Source organism: Pipistrellus kuhlii, unplaced genomic scaffold (genome assembly GCF_014108245.1).
Source record: "Pipistrellus kuhlii isolate mPipKuh1 unplaced genomic scaffold, mPipKuh1.p scaffold_m20_p_16, whole genome shotgun sequence".
Classification (NCBI taxonomy): Eukaryota; Metazoa; Chordata; class Mammalia; order Chiroptera; family Vespertilionidae; genus Pipistrellus; species Pipistrellus kuhlii.
The window spans coordinates 28,988,636-29,004,643 of record NW_023425471.1 but is presented as its reverse complement, the minus strand read 5'-3'; the positions used below and the strand labels follow the sequence as shown (position 1 = coordinate 29,004,643).

Genomic DNA, 16,008 nt, shown 5'->3' with positions numbered 1-16,008 from the left:
CTGTTGAATCCTTCCAGTGTGTTTTTCATTTTAGCTATGTCATTCTTCATTTCCCATTCATTCTAATTGATTGTTTCAACCTCTCTTTTTATGTCCATGTAGTTGTCACTTATAATTCTCATTAAGTTGCCTATAGCTATCACTGAGTTGTTTGAGCACCCTATAACCCTTACTGTGAATTCTCTATTTGACAAATTGCTTCCTCCCATTTCATTTAGTTTCTTTTCTGGTGATTCTCCCTTTTCTTTCATTTGGTGATTGTTCTTTGTCTCCTCATATTTTCTGTCCCTTTGTATTTTTTTCTATGTACTAGATCAAACTGCTATGTCTCCTAGACATTGTAGAATGGCCTTATGTAGTAGGTGATTTGTGGGACCCAGTGGTACAGTCTCTTAGATCTCCTGAGCTGGGTCTTCTAAGAATGCCTCTTGTTTGAGTTAGTTGGTTTCTCCTGTTGTTTATGGGTCTTGAATGTTGTTGTCCTTTTCATGGATGGAATCTCCTCTCAGATTGGCTCATTATGTGGATTACCCCTGACTACATGTGAGCTTTTGTGGAGGTGCTGACAGACACGAACAAAATGTAACACAAAACACTAAACAAAGAAACAAAACAAAACATACATAATATCCCTATAGCAACAACAAAAACAACCACCAGAGGAGAGAGCATTAGGAATGAGAAAAGATAGCAAAAATGATAGAAGAAAAGAATGAAAGGAAAAATACAAGAAAAAACAACCAAAAAAAAGCACACACAAAAAAAAAGGTGGGGGTGGTGTTGAAAAAGCAATATGAAGGCACAGAGATCAAAGAAAGAAAATAAAGGAGGAAGAAGAAAATTAGAAAAAAAATTAAAAAGAAAAACAGATAGACCTAAAATTAGAAAAGAAAAAAAGATAAGGGGGGGGGTTTAAATTAGTAGGCAAAGGGAAGACAAAGATGAGACATATGACTGATAAAACAGAGAATAAAATAACCAATCAATAAAGCAGATAAAGAAGATAAATAACAATAAAACAGAAAAAAATGGGAAAGAATTTTCAGAAAGTGAAGTAGTGTTCATCTCAGCAGAGTTTATTGCCTCTGGAAGCTACCTTTGAATCCTGCTCTTCTGCTATCTGTGGCTAACTGTTCTGTCTTCCAATTCTGGGCTTCCCTGGAGGCACTTAATTGCTAACCACTGTCAGAAACTGTCCTCCTTTGGCTTTTAGCAACCTACTTGAAGCTCCAAGAGATCCACATTTTATATCTGTCTCCACAGCACTTGGCCGCAAGTAGCAGGATTCAATCTGCCCTATAAAGCAGGTTTGTGAGCAGCATAGAAGCCCAGCACTAGATCAGCAAACTTCCCCAATTTCTCCAGGCTCCACCTCTGCCCACCTTTGTCTGCCATCCAGCTGTCAATTTTAATCACTCAAAAGTCTGTTTCTTAAGCGGATTTAGGAGGAATCAGGAGTCTAGACCTCTGTGCATCCTGTAAGGGGGGAGATGCCATTAAGATTTCAGGAAATATGGTGGCTGTGTTTTCCTGTCCCAGAGCTATTCCTCTATGAGTGGCCCAAAATATTTTTCTGCCCTTGGCTGGGCAGAGATGCCTGTAGGCAATCCAGTGGGATCAGCTGGAAACCTGGCGTTTCTATCAGCTCTCCATGTAGGAAAGCACCAGTCAGGTTCCAGCCTCCCTGGCAGCTAGGAGCCCTTCCACCTTTCATGGCTAGATGTTATATGGGCCCCTGCTCAGGACTCTGGTTCTCCGGGCTGTGGAGCCCAGCCTGGGTTTTTGGCCTCATTCTTCTAATGGAAAATACCCTCCAGTAGTCAAGAGATCCCTCCTCTCTCTCAGCCTACAGCCCATGGAAGCTGGGTCAGCTCCTATCATGACCTCACCCTTCCCATCAGTCTCCAGGTGTGTGTATTTTTTAAAAATATATTTTATTGATTTTTTACAGAGAGGAAGAGAGACGGAGAGTTAGAAACATCGATGAGAGAGAAACATCCATCAATTGCCTCCTGCACACCCCCTACTGGGGATGTGCCTGCAACCAAGGTACATGCCCCTGACTGGAATCGAACCTGGGACTCTTCAGTCCACAGGCCGACGCTCTATCCACTGAGCCAAACTGCCTTTTCTGTCCTTCCTTGATACGTCACCTCTTCAGCTGAACCTCAATTGGTAATTCCGGGTGAATGTTCTCCAGTTCAGTTGTATTTACAGTCTGGCCCTGGGAGGAGGTTCAATAATGGTCTGCCTATTTGGCCACCATTTTCTCCAACCTGCACCCATTTCAGTTACTGTAGTTTTAAGCTCTAAAACTTTCTTTTCTTTGCTAAGAATTTCTTTGTTGAGACTGCCTACTTTCATGTTTCAAGGGTGGCCATGATTGTTTGTTAAAGTATTTTTTATGATGATTGACTTAAAATCTTTGTCATAATTCTAATATCTTTCTCATGGTATCAGTGTATGTTGATCATGTTTTTTTCATTGAAGATTTTCCTGGACATTGATATGAGTTATTTTCTATTGTATTCTGGAAATTTGTGCTGTTATCTTATGAGATTCTGGATCATACTGAATCTCCTGATTCAGCAAGTCTCCTCTGACACTGTACAGCAAGAAAGGGAGCCCTAGGTAGGTGTGAAAGGGGTTCCTTTACTTTAGGGCAAGGATGAAAGCTTAAGCTCCCACCAACACTTATTGAACATCCTTCCCTAAGGAGGGAGATAAATGGGTATCTTTTCACAATTATGGAAGGTAGGAATTCCATTCAATCTGTAGATTGCTTTGGAAAATATAGACATTTTAGTGGTGATTATAGTTCACCATTATAGTTCCTATATAATAGTTCCTATATATAGTTCCTATATAATAGTTCCTATCAAATAAACATGGTATATGTTTCCATTTATTACTATATTCTTTGATTTCTTTATTCAGTGTCTCATAATTTTTTTAGTACAGGGCTTTTCCTTCTACATTTAATTCATTCCTAAATATTTCTTTTTAAGAAAATGTAAATGAGATTGTTTTCTTACTGTCCCTTGCTGAGAGTTCATTATTGGTGCATAAAAAATATACCCGATTTCTGAATATTTATTGTATCCTATTACTTTACGAATTCATTTATCAGTTCTAGTATTTTTATACATTTAAGGTTCTCTATATACAATATCATATCATCTGCAAATAATGAGAGTTTTACCCATTCAATTTGGATACTGTTTTTTTCTTCTTCTCTAATTGCTGTGGCTAGGCTTCCAGTATACATTGAATAACAGTGGTGAGAGTGGACATCCTTTCTTGTTCATGATCTTAAGGAAGACACTTTTAGTTTTTACCTGTTAAATATGATGTTCGATTTTATTATGTTGAATGTATATTCCCTCTATTCATACTTTTCTGAAAGTTTTTATCATAAATAGATGCTGAAATTTATCAGATGCTTTTCCTGCATCTATCGATATGATCGATGATTTTTATCCTTAATTTCATTGATAAGGTAATTATGGATTTGAAGATGTTGAGCCATTCTACTTTTCATTCTTTTTTTCCATTCTATTCAACTTATTTTTAAATCAGAACACATATGTACACATATTTGCTTTCACAAAATACTTATAAAATGGATAAAGTAAATTCAATTTTAAGTAATATTTCCCCCAAACATGTCTTTACTGTTTTAATGTTCATAAGAGGAAATTTCCTAGAAAAGGAAATTACATCTTATGAATAAGTTCCACTTGATCATAGTGTATGATCATTTTAATATATCGCTAAATTTGGTTTGCTAATATATCATTGAGGATTTTTTGGATATATGTTCATCATGTATTTTGACCTTATACTTTCTTTCTTTGTAGTTTTGGAATCAGGATAATTCTGGTCTTTTAAAGTGAATTTGGTAGTCTTCCCTCCTCTTGTATTTTTTGTAATAGTTTGAGAAGGATAGATATTAGTTCTTCTTTGAATGTTTGATAAAATTCACCTGTGAAGTCATCCGGTCCTGGGATTTTGTTTGTTGGGAATTTTTTTAATTACTGCTTCAATTTTGTTGAATTTATTCAGTACTTTTCAGATTTTTTGTTTCCTTTTGATTCAGTCTTTGGAGCTTGTATGTTTCTAGGAATATATTAATTTCTTCCAGATTGTCCAATATGTTGGCATATAGTTGTTCAGAGTATTTTCTTACAACCCTTTGGGTTTTTGAGGTGTCAATTGCTACTTCCTCCTTAATTTCTGATTTTATTTGTTTTGTCTTGTCTCTCATTTTGTTGATGACCTTGGTTAAAAGTTTATTAATTTTGATTATCTTTTTAAAGAACCAGCTCTTGGTTTTACTGATCTTTTCTTTTTTACATTCTAGTTAATTTCCACTCTTATCTTATTTATTTCCTTCCTTCTACTCACTTTGGGCTTTGTTTGTTACTATTTCTCTAGTTCTTTCAAGTAAAAGGTTAGATATGAGATTTTTCTTGAGGTAGGTGTGTATTGCTATGACTTTCCATCTTAGAATTGCTTTCACTGTGTCCCATAGATTTTGAGTTGTCATAGTTCCATTTTCATTTGTCTCAAAGTATTTTATAATTTCTTCCTTGGTCTCAGTGTCAACTCATTCATTGTTTAGTAACATGTTATTTAGCCTCTATGTGCTTTTTGTTTATTTCTTGTAATTGATTTCTAATTTCATACCATTGTGTTAGGAGAAAGTGCTTGATATGATTTCAGTCTTTTACATTTATTGAGGCTTATTTTATGGCCTAAGACATGGTCTCTCCTGGGAAATGTTCCATGTATATTTTTAAAAATTCAGTTTTAGGGTGTAATGCTCTGAAAATATCAAGTAAATCCATCTGATCTAGTGTGTCATTTAATGCCACTGTTTCCTTATTGACTTTATGTTTGGAAGATCTACCATTGATGTCAATGGAGTGTTAAAGTTCCCTACTATGATTCTATTACTGTTGATTTCTCCCTTTATGGCCATCAATATTTGCTTAATTTATTTAAGTGCTCCCATGTTTGTTTCATAAATTTCTATGAGTTATTTCATCTTGTTGGATTGATCCCTTTATCATTATGTAATGACTTATTTTGTCTCTTGTTATAGTCTTTGTCTTAAATTGTATTTTGTCTGATATGTGTATTGCTACCCCAGCTTTTTTTTTTTTCCATTTGCAATGATATATTTTTTCCATCCCTTTACATTTAGTCTGTGTATTTTTTGTTGTGAGATGGGTCTCTTATATACAGCATATATATGGATCATGTTTTCTTACCCATTAAGCTACCCTTTCTTTTGATTACAGAATCAGTCCATTTCATTAAAAGTGATTATTGATAGATATGTATTTATTATCATTTTATTGTTTATCATTATATTCATCTTTATCTAATTCTTCTTCTTTTTAAAGAAGTACCTTTAGCCCTGGTTGGTTTGGATTGGTGGATGGAGCTTCAGCCTGTGAACTGAAGGGTCCCAGGTTTGAATCAAGTTGGGGGCATGTGCTCAGGTTGTGGGCTTGGTCCCCAGTAGGGGGCATGAGGGAGGCAGCTGATCGATTATTCTCTCTCATCATTGATGTTTCTATCTCTCTCTCTCCCTCTTCCTCTATGAAATCAATAAAAAAAAATTTAAAAAGAAGTACCTTTAGCATTTCTTGTAATGCTGGTTTGTTGTTGATGAACTGCTTTAGATTTTTTAGTTGTTGATGAACTGCTTTTGTGGGAATCATCTTATTTCTTCAATTTGAAATGATAGCCTTGCTGGGAAAAATAGTTTTGGGTGTAGGTCCTTGCTTTTCATTACTTTAATAGTTGTGCCAGTCCTTTCTGGCCTAAAGTTTTTGTTGAGAAATCAGCTGACAGTCTTATGGGAGTTCCTAGTTCTTTTTTATGGTTTCTATGTCTTTCTTACGCTTACTATTTCTTTAAGTTCTCACTGAGTTCATCCATTCTTCCCCTACATTCCTTGAGCATCCTTATCACCATTGTTTTGAACTCTGCATCTGGTAGCTTGTTTCCATTTAATTTTGTTCTTTTTCTAAGCATTTCTCCTATTTTCTTTAGGATCTGTTTGTCTACCTATTTTGGCTGCCTCTTTGCATTTGTTTCTGTATATTAGGTAGATCTGCTATGTCTCCCAATCCTGGTATGATGGCCTTATGTAGTAGGTGTCTTGTGGGTCTCAGTGGCGCAATATTCTTGATCACCTGGGCTAGGTGCTCTAGAATTTTCCATTTTTTTGTTTGTTTGTTATGTGGGTCTTTTAAAAAATTTCCCCCTTTATTGATTGTTAGAGAGAGAGAGGCACAGGGTTAGATAGACACATAATTGAGAGAGAAACAACATTAATCACCTGCCTTCTGCACATGCCTCCCTCCTCCCAAATGGGTACAGCCTTGTTGTACTTAAGTCCTGATTGTTGTTGTTGGTATCGGAGGGAGGAGTTGGCCTCTAGGCCAATTGGCTGTGAGGATCAGCTGTGTCTATGCCGGGAGACAGCCTTATTAGACTAGACTTGCAAAATTCCAAAAACCTCTGTGCTCAGCTTGGATGGGGTGGAGTTTCAAGGTGGAGCCTACAGCTTTGACTTCTTATCAGCCTAGCCCTATAAGGTTCCTGAGTCTCAGTGTCCCTCGGTACTCTCTGCAAGCACCTCTGAGAGAAAGGCATCCTCGAGTTTCGCCTGCTGCCAGACAGTCTAGACTCTCCCCCAATGAATCTGGATTCCCAGATTCTAGCCTAGAACTGGGGCTCAGTGCAGTCTGGAGCTTTTGTCTCCTTCCTGCTAGGGCAATCCAGCAGCACAGTCAACAGTCTGTCCTCTGCGTGCATTCATATGAGTGAATTCACATGCGCACCTCTAGAGCTCTGCCTTTCGCCCCCCTGAGTTTATGCCTTACAGCCCAGATTTCCTCCGTATGAGCCTGGGTCCCCAGGGTCTCGCTCAAAACTGGGGTTCAGTGCAGTCAGAACTGGGATTCAGCGCAATCCAGAGCTTTTATATCCTTCCCGCTAAAGAACGCTAGCCAGGCTCTCAGCAGAACCCTCCTATCTGGCTCTGTCCTCTCTGAAAGAGCGCACCTGTGTCTCCATACCTCAAGCTTTTACAGTTGCTCTGATTTTCCTTGTGGTTTCTCTTTCCTTATAGTTGTAGAATTTCCAGGCAGTCAGCTTTCCTGTGGTTCTGGATGATGTCCGTTTTGTCTTTTAGTTGTATTTTTGAAATTGTTGTGTGAAGCTGCAGTTTAGGCATTTTACCTATACCGCATCTTGGTTTCTTACTTACAGTTGCAGATGGCTCTTCATTCTGAAATGCCAAAAGGGAGAGGCAAATCTCCCACTAGGAGATTTCTATACAGTGTGGCACAGGACTGCAATATGCACTTATTAATTGTCTTAAATAAATAAGAAAGACAAGAAGAAAGAATACCCTACTTCTTCAACTCCTGTGCTTTTGAAGCACTTTAAGAGGTGACATAAAAATCCCTGACAGTCTGTCTGAACTTGGAATGATTTATGACAATGGGTGCTTCTCTAATAAAAAGGAATTCTATGTACTTTGGAAATACAAATAGGCTTTTGGAAGCAACAACAGAAACACAGAAAGGAAGCAATGCTTCATCATTGACTGTATTCCTTCAGGAACTAAAAACAATAAAGCCTATCACCCAGTTTTAAGTGAGTAATGTTAGGAAGCCCAGACAATAAAGGAAAGATAAGTGGAAAGCCTTTTCATTTTTCCTTGCTAGATTTTCTTATAGTCCATTATTATATTTAATATTGAAAGATATTTATACAGTTTTCCCATAAAATAAGGACCATAGTGAACAATCATCAATTATTTTTACATTTCTTTTTGATAAATTTTCCAACTTGTTTTTTTTAATTTCTTTATTGATTAAGGTATTACATATGTGTCCATATCCCACCATTGCCTCCCAACCCCCACTGATGTCTTCAGTATTTGATTTCTGTGTCCATTGGTTAACTTTATATGCATTCATACAAGTCATTTGGTTGATCTCTCCCCCTTACCGCCACCCTCCTCTACCTTCCCTCTGAGGTTTGATGGTCTGATTGATGCTTCTCTGTTTCCTGATCTGTTTCTGTTCATCAGTTTATATTGTTCGTTATATTCCATAAATGAGTATGGGATCATGTGATATTTATCTTTCTCTGACTGGCTTATTTCATTTAGCATAATGCTTTCCAGTTCCATCCATGCTGTTGCAAATAGTACGAATTACTTCTTTTTTTATTGCAGCATAGTATTCCATTGTGAAGATGTATGACAGTTTTTTAATCCACTCATCTGCTGATGGGCACTTAGGCTGTCCAAATTTTAGCTATGGTGAATTGTGCCACTATGAACATAGGGGTGCATATATCATTTCTGATTGGTGTTTCTAGTTTCTTGGGATATATTCCTAAAAGTTGGATTACTGGGTCAAATGGGCGTTCCATTTTTAGTTTTTTGAGAAAACTCCATACTGTTCTCCACAGTGGTGGCACCAGTCTGCATTGCCACCAGCAGTGCACAAGGGCTCCTTTTTCTTTGCATCCTCGCCAGCACTTGTAGTTTGTTGATTTGTTGATAATAGCCATTGTGACAGGTGTGAAATGGTATCGCATTGTCATTTTGATTTGCATCTCTCAGGTAATTAGTGACTTTGAGCATGTTTTCATATGTCTTTTGGCCTTCCTTCTGTCTTCTTTCAAAATTATTCTATTTAGGTCTGTTGCCCATTTTCTATTGGGTTGCTTATCTTCCTTTTGTTAAGTTGTATGAATTCCCTGAAAATGTTGGAGATTAAACCCTCATACTATTCCAAAAATTCATGAGGAAGGAATACTTCCAAGCTCCTTCTATGAATCCAGCATCACCCTAGTACCAAAGCCAGATAAAGACAACACATTGAAAGAAAATTACAGGCCACTATCCCTCATGAACATAGTTGCCAAAATTCTAGCAAATCCGATCAGCAGTACATCAGAAAGATCATACACCATAACCAAGTAGGATTCATCCCACGAATGCAAGGATGGTACAATATCCACAAATCAATAATGTGATACATCACATAAACAGATATAAAAATCACATAGTCTTATCAATTGATGCAGAAAAAGCATTTGACAAAATTCAACACCCTTTCTTGATAAAAACTTTCAGCATGGTGGGAATAGAAGGATCATAACTCAACATAATAAAAACCATATATGACAAACCCACAGCTAATATCATACTCAATGGGCAAAAACTAAAACCATTTCCCCTAAGAACAGGAACAAGACAGGGATGCCCATTCTCACCACTCCTGTTCGACATAGTACTGGAAGTACTAGCCATTGTGATTAGACAAGAAGAAGAAATAAAGGGCATTCAAACTGGAAAAGAAGTAAAACTGTCCTTACTCGCAGATGACATGACAATGTACTTAGAAAACCCTAAGGAAGCCATCAAATGATTATTAGACCCCATAAATGAATTTGGCAATGTAGCAGAATACAAAATTAATGTCAAGAAATCTATGGCATTTCTATACACCAATAATGAGCTTACAGAAAGAGAGTAAAAAAAGCAGTCCCATTTACCATCACACCAAAAAAATTAAGATACCTAGGAATAAACTTAACTAAGGAGGTAAAAGACCTATACATGGAAAAACTGCAGGACACTGAAAAAAAGAGATAGAGCAAGACATAAACAGATGAAAGAACATACCATGTTCATGGATTGGTAGAATCAACATCATTAAAATGTCCATACTACCCAAAGCAGTCTATAGATTAATGCACTCCCCATTAAAATACCAACAGCATATTTCACAGATCTAGAAAGAACTCTCCAAAAATTCATCTGGAATAATAATAATAATAATAATAATACCCGAATAGCTGTAGCAATCCTGAGAAAGAAGAACAAAGTAGATGGGAACTCAATACCAGATATCAAGCTGTATTATAAAGCCACTGTTCTCAAAATAGCCTTGTGCTGGCACAAGAACAGACATATAGACCAATGGAATAGAATAGAGAACCCAGAAATTAATCCAAACCACTATGCTCAATTAATATTTGACAAAGGAGGCATGAACATACAATGGAGTCAAGACAGTCTCTTCAATAAATGGTGTTGGGAAATGAAACATACCACCAACTTTCACTATACACAAAAATAAACTCAAAATAGATAAAAGACTTAAACATAAGATGTGACAACATAAAAATACTAGAGGAATTCACAGGCAGCAAAATCTCAGATATATGACAAAGTAATTTCTTCACCGATACAGCTCCTAGGGCAATGGAAACTAAAGAGAAAATAAACAAATGGGACTACATCAAAATGAAAAGCTTTTGCACAGCAAAAGAAACCATCAACAAAACAACAAGAAAGCCCACTGCATGGGAGATCATATTTGCCCATGTTAACCCTGCTAGTTTTTACTGGTTCAGTTAGATAAGCCTTAGAGGGAGATTTCTTGGAATTTATCTCTAAAATCTTGATGCTTCACTGGAGAAGACAGATGAAGAATGTAGTATTACTGTAAATGAATTGTACTTACAAAGTTTCTGTAAATTGACCTAGAAACCAATTATCTGAAGTTGCTCCCAACCAAGTTATTTTATTACATTTTTTAAAATTATAGCTCTCAAACTACCTGAAATAATCTTTTGTATTGGGTTATTTGCTATGTATCCTATATAATAAAAGCAAACCAATTGAACAGCAGAATGATTGGCCAGCTGTGTGCCAGCAGGCAGAAGGAGGGGATGGTGGTGTGTGTGGGGGGGGTGGCAGCAACCAGCAGTGGCAGTGGCGAGATTGGGGGTGGGGTGGGGCCAGTCGCTTGCCAGCTGGTGCCATCCCCTAATCAGCTTGCCTGGTCACCTACCACAGAGGAGTCCACCAGTGGGGCAATCAAGGGTGGGGCTGGCCACTCGCCAGCCATGCTGTCCTCTGATTATTCCACCTAGTCAGACATTCCTGAGGGCTCCCAGACTGCAAGAGGGCACAGGCTGGACTGAGGGACCCCCTGCGTGCACAAATTTTCGTGCACTAGGCCTCTAGTTTATTATAAAATATAAGGTCAATGAGAGTAGAAACCTCATCTGTCTTATTCATTTCATGTGTCCCCCATCCTTAGAAAATTGCCTGGCACAAAGTAGAAGCTAATATATAACTGCTGATATAATAAATGATAAGAAGTAGCTCTTCAGTGACTCCAAGATTTTAAAGTTCTAACCACATGACTTTTTCCAAATAAACATTTATTCCATGCCTCATACAACCTTACCAAGCATAGTGTGTGAGATGGGGAAGGTGATGGTAGGCTGTCCTGTCATCCTCCAGCGGCTACAGAGATAGGAGAGGTCTGTTCTAAGCATTTCCACTATCATACTATTGTCCAGAGCCAAGTAGAACTGTTGCTGGTCTATAAACTGGGGAAAATAAAAATAACAGCTCAAAATAATTCACTCTCATAACTATCAAATAAAGCAATTTTAAAGCAATCTCATTCAAAAGGGCATATATAATGTCATAAAGGCAACAATACCTTTAAATATAATTCTTAATTCTTCTGGTGGTCCAATGACACATATGATAATTTTTACATTTTACAGTATATTATAATTTACAAAGTGTTTTCAAGTACACAATTATATTTGTGTAACAACCCAATAAGGGCCTTTCTTCTTTTAATAGGTAAAAATAAGGCCAAAGAGACATAAAGCAGATTAGTAGTTATAAAGCTAGCAATCGCAAGATAAAAAATATAACCTATGGTCCAATATTTTTTGCCTATATCTCAGCTGCACTAATTCAGATGTCAGATGACAAATGGAGAGCTTAAGCTTTATTCCCAGAAAATGGTTTCTCTGTCTCATTATATTATGCTGTTCTCCTTTAGAAATAATTGGACAAATAATTGGGCTTACTATTATAATGTGGTTAATAAACATCAGGGAAACAATCATGGCTAAAATAGTATTGACATTTTTGTTTAGAAGAGGATATCAAAGATCTCCAGGCTTTTTAAGAGGCCCCTGCCCACTCCCTATCCCCCCAAAAAAGAGAAGACATAATTTAGCAGCTGAATAAAAAGACTACATTTTTTTTTATAAATACAAATAAAAAGTAAGTAGTACTTTTTAAAATACGCAAACATCTGTAAAATCTCTAGTCACTACTTCTGCAATACCCAGGACTACTCTTGATAACTATAATCGCTGGGCATAACTCTGCTAGAAATTCAATTCAGTCCAACTCAACAAATATTTACTGAGCAATTTAATATGTACAAGGCCTGTGGAACTCTGACACTTGTTCAAACTCAAGTAAATACTTTATTTCTGAAATGACTCTTTCCTATTTCATTTCTATGCATGAAAAAGCTCATTCCACACACCTGTGGAGTGAAGGTAAAGATCGTTTTCCGGATGTCGTAGAGTTTTGATGTTCCAAGGACTCCCATATGTCTATAGGGTCGGCCACTGAGTTTCATTTTACTGTTACACCCTGAGAAAGAATTGAGAAAAGGTCAAGATATTTATAGTGCAGAAATCCAATCAGCAAACTTTTTTCATATTAGTTAACACATTCTGATTGAACAAACAGTTCTGTGTCTCAAAGTTAGTGTCCAGATCATTTGCAGGATCATACTAAGCACTATAGGGCTCTTAACAAACTTTATGCTATTTTAAAGACTCCACATCATCATCTACACATGAGAGACAAGAATGCACATAAAATTAATAGTCTATGAATAATAGAATTCTATTACCAAATGTCATAAATTAGATTTATCTAAAGCTCATAAAAAGTGCAAAAGATTACCGGTTATCAAACTTTTTAATGTAAACTATGTCTCAACAAACCTGAACAAAAACTTCATCAACTTAAAGATGGCAAGCTAGTCTGATACTTCTATGTATCTTGATCTATTTTTACTCATCAGTTTATGTTGCTCATTATATTCTCCATATGAGTGAGATCATGTGCTATATATCTTTCTCTGACAAACCTCAGAGGAAAAGCAAAGGAAGTTGAGTGGGTAGGAAGAAATCAACCAATGAACTTGTTATTCATAACCATGGACCCAGACAAGAGGGGGATGAAGGCATGGGGTGCGGTCAAGGGGCAGGCTGTGAGAGTCAATGGAGGAAAAAGGAGACATATGTAGTAACTTCAACAATAAAGAATTTAAAAATAAATAAATATGGCATGCTAAACTGAGGAACATAAATAGAGTATAGCTTGATCTTCTTCAATGGCATAGTACTGAAAATTAGCAGCTAAGGGTGACAAAGAAAATGGCGACCAAATAGGCAGCCATGTTGTGGACCTCCTCCTAGGGCCAGGCCAGAAAAGCAACTAAATCAGAGAACATTCACCCTAAATTAACAAATTAGACACAGCTGGGGAGATAATTTTCAATAATGAAGGGAGGAGAATGCCTAGGGAATGCTGCTTTCTAGCCATAACCCGTGTGAAACCACCACTGTACTCTGGCAGTGAGTGGAATAGTGCCTCCCATCAGGCTTTAGCTCCCCATTGATATCACTGGATAAATCCTCAAAGAAAATCAACAGAGAATCAGGAATCTTAAATGACTCACTAGATGAGATAGACTTAATTGATACCTTAAGAACATTTCACCCCAAATCTACAGAATATGTATTCTTTTCAAGTGCACATGGGACATTTTCAAAGATAGACCATATATTGGAACACATGCTAAGTCTCTTCAATTTCAAGAAGACTCACAGAAACATAGTATAATGGTGGTTGCCAGGGGTTAGGGATGGAGGAAATAAGGAAATGTTGGTCAAAGGGTACTAACTTTAAATTGTAAGCTGAATCAGTCCCAGGGATCTAATGTACATCATGGTTACTATAGTTAACAATATTTTATTGTGTGCTTGAAAGTTGCTATGATAGTACAGTTTCATGTTCTCACCATAACAGCAACAAAATGGCAGTTATGTGAAGGGAAAGATGTGTTAAATAACCTTATTGTAGTATACATTTCACATACCTAAAAAATACATAATGTTACATGTCAATTATATTTCAATGCTATTAAAGGATAAAAGGTGTTTTTTTTTTTTGTTTTGTTTTTTTTTTTGCCAGAGGGTAATAGTTATTGTTTAACTAGAGGCCAGGTGCATGAAAATTCATGCACTGGAGGGAGGAGTCTCTCAGCCCGGCCTACCCTCAGGGGCAGGAGACAACCTGGTGATCAGGGGAAGGCAACACTCCTTCAAACCTCTGCTGTTGCCACTGCCAGCAGCTCAAGCCTCGACCAGCCCTGGTTACCTGCACCTCCTGCTGGCCCTGGGTGGCTGGGGGGCTGAGGGGACTGGGGGACTCAGGAGGCAGGCACACGGAGCAGCCAGGCCCACCTGGAGGCAGACCCAGCCTTGCTGTGTGCCTGCCACCCTGGTGGGACTGAGGGGACTGGGCACTGCCATCTTGTGGCTATGGGAGCCACCATTTTTGAGGGTGTGGCAGTCAATTAGCATATTCCCTCCTTATTGGCTGTGGGAGCCACCATCTTTGTGATGGTCTGAGGGTCAATTAGCATATTCCTTCTTTATTAGATAAGCTTCATATAAAGTTTCTGTTAGGGATGATAAAAATATGCTGGATATGGTTGGTGGTTATGGTTGCAAAACAATGTGAATGTACTTAGTGCTACTGAACTATTTGTTTTAAATTGTAAATTTTACTTTACATACATATTTAATACAATAAAAATTAATTAAAATGTAAATATATTAAAACACAGACAATTCACATTTTTGAGATATTAGACAGAATTTTTATAAACTGTTTAATAAACTATTTTATAAACTAATATATCCAAAAATAAATTTAGAAGATGAATTTCACTGAAAACCTGGAATGTATGAAAAATCATCAAACCAAATCTCCAAACTAAATAATACAAAAACTAAAATTAGGAAAGTAATGGATGGGATTATGCCAAAACCGGTTTGGCTCAATGGATAGAGCATCGGCTTGGGGACTGAGAGGTCCCGGGTTCGATTCCGGTCAAGGGCATGTACCTTGGTTGCAGGCATATCCCCGGTAGGGGGTATGCAAGAGGCAGCTGATCAATGACTCTCTCTCATCGATGTTTCTAGCTCTCTATCTCTCTCCCTTCCTCTCTGTACAAAATCAATAAAAATATATTTTTAAAAAAAGAAAGTAATGGATGGGATTAATAGCATATAATACACAGCAGAGCAGAAGAGAGTATTAATGAACTGAAAAGTAAATCAGTAGAAAATATCCAAATTAAAGCACAGAAAATAAAGGATGGAATACTGAAAGAGCATTAAGAAATAAGTATAATGAAAAGCTCTGGAATCTAAGAACAAGAGGAAAAAATGAAACAGAAACTATTTAAAGAGATAATGACCAAATTTTTTTCAAAACTAACTAAAGATATCAAAGTCACACAAAGGCAAAAAAAAATGTCTAGATAAATACACTAAAATAAATACTAAAAAAATTTCTTTAGGCAGAAGAAAAATTACCACAGGCAGAAACAGGAATGCATAAAGAATCAAAGGGAAATGGAAAGTCTAAATACAAAAGATCACTGATTGCTTAAGGCAGTGAACACTAATATTTATGCCTTGTAATCAAAATAGCAAAAGAAATGAAACAAATAACAAAAAATAGCAAAAAATATAGTCATGTATTTAACTTCATGTATATTATATTAATAGTATAATAAATCACCAAAATAAGACCTAGTATCCAATAGTAGATGAAAAGATAAACAATGTGATGTATACATACAATGGAATATTATTCAACCTTAAGAAGAATAAATTTAGACAGATATACCATATAGATGACCCTTAAAGACCTTATGCTAAATGGAATAGGTATGTTACAAATGGACAAATATTGTATGATTCCAAATATGAGTTACCTGGCGCAAGCAAATTCATAGGGACAAAAAGATGGACTGGGGGAAGGGGAGC

At 36.9% G+C, this 16,008-nt stretch overlaps 1 protein-coding gene across 3 annotated transcripts in view; it reads right to left on the bottom strand.

The window, feature by feature from the left end:
* Window positions 1-16,008, bottom strand: part of PHKA1 (phosphorylase kinase regulatory subunit alpha 1) — a 205,390-nt gene that overhangs the window by 83,949 nt on the left and 105,433 nt on the right. For all 3 annotated transcript variants that reach the window (XM_036439888.2, XM_036439889.2, XM_045582388.1), the window contains 2 exons: window positions 12,417-12,526; window positions 11,304-11,448 (listed from right to left, as the gene is read on the bottom strand). In XM_036439888.2, the coding sequence (XP_036295781.1) occupies window positions 11,304-11,448; window positions 12,417-12,526 (255 nt within the window). The remainder of the gene's footprint in view (window positions 1-11,303; window positions 11,449-12,416; window positions 12,527-16,008) is intronic.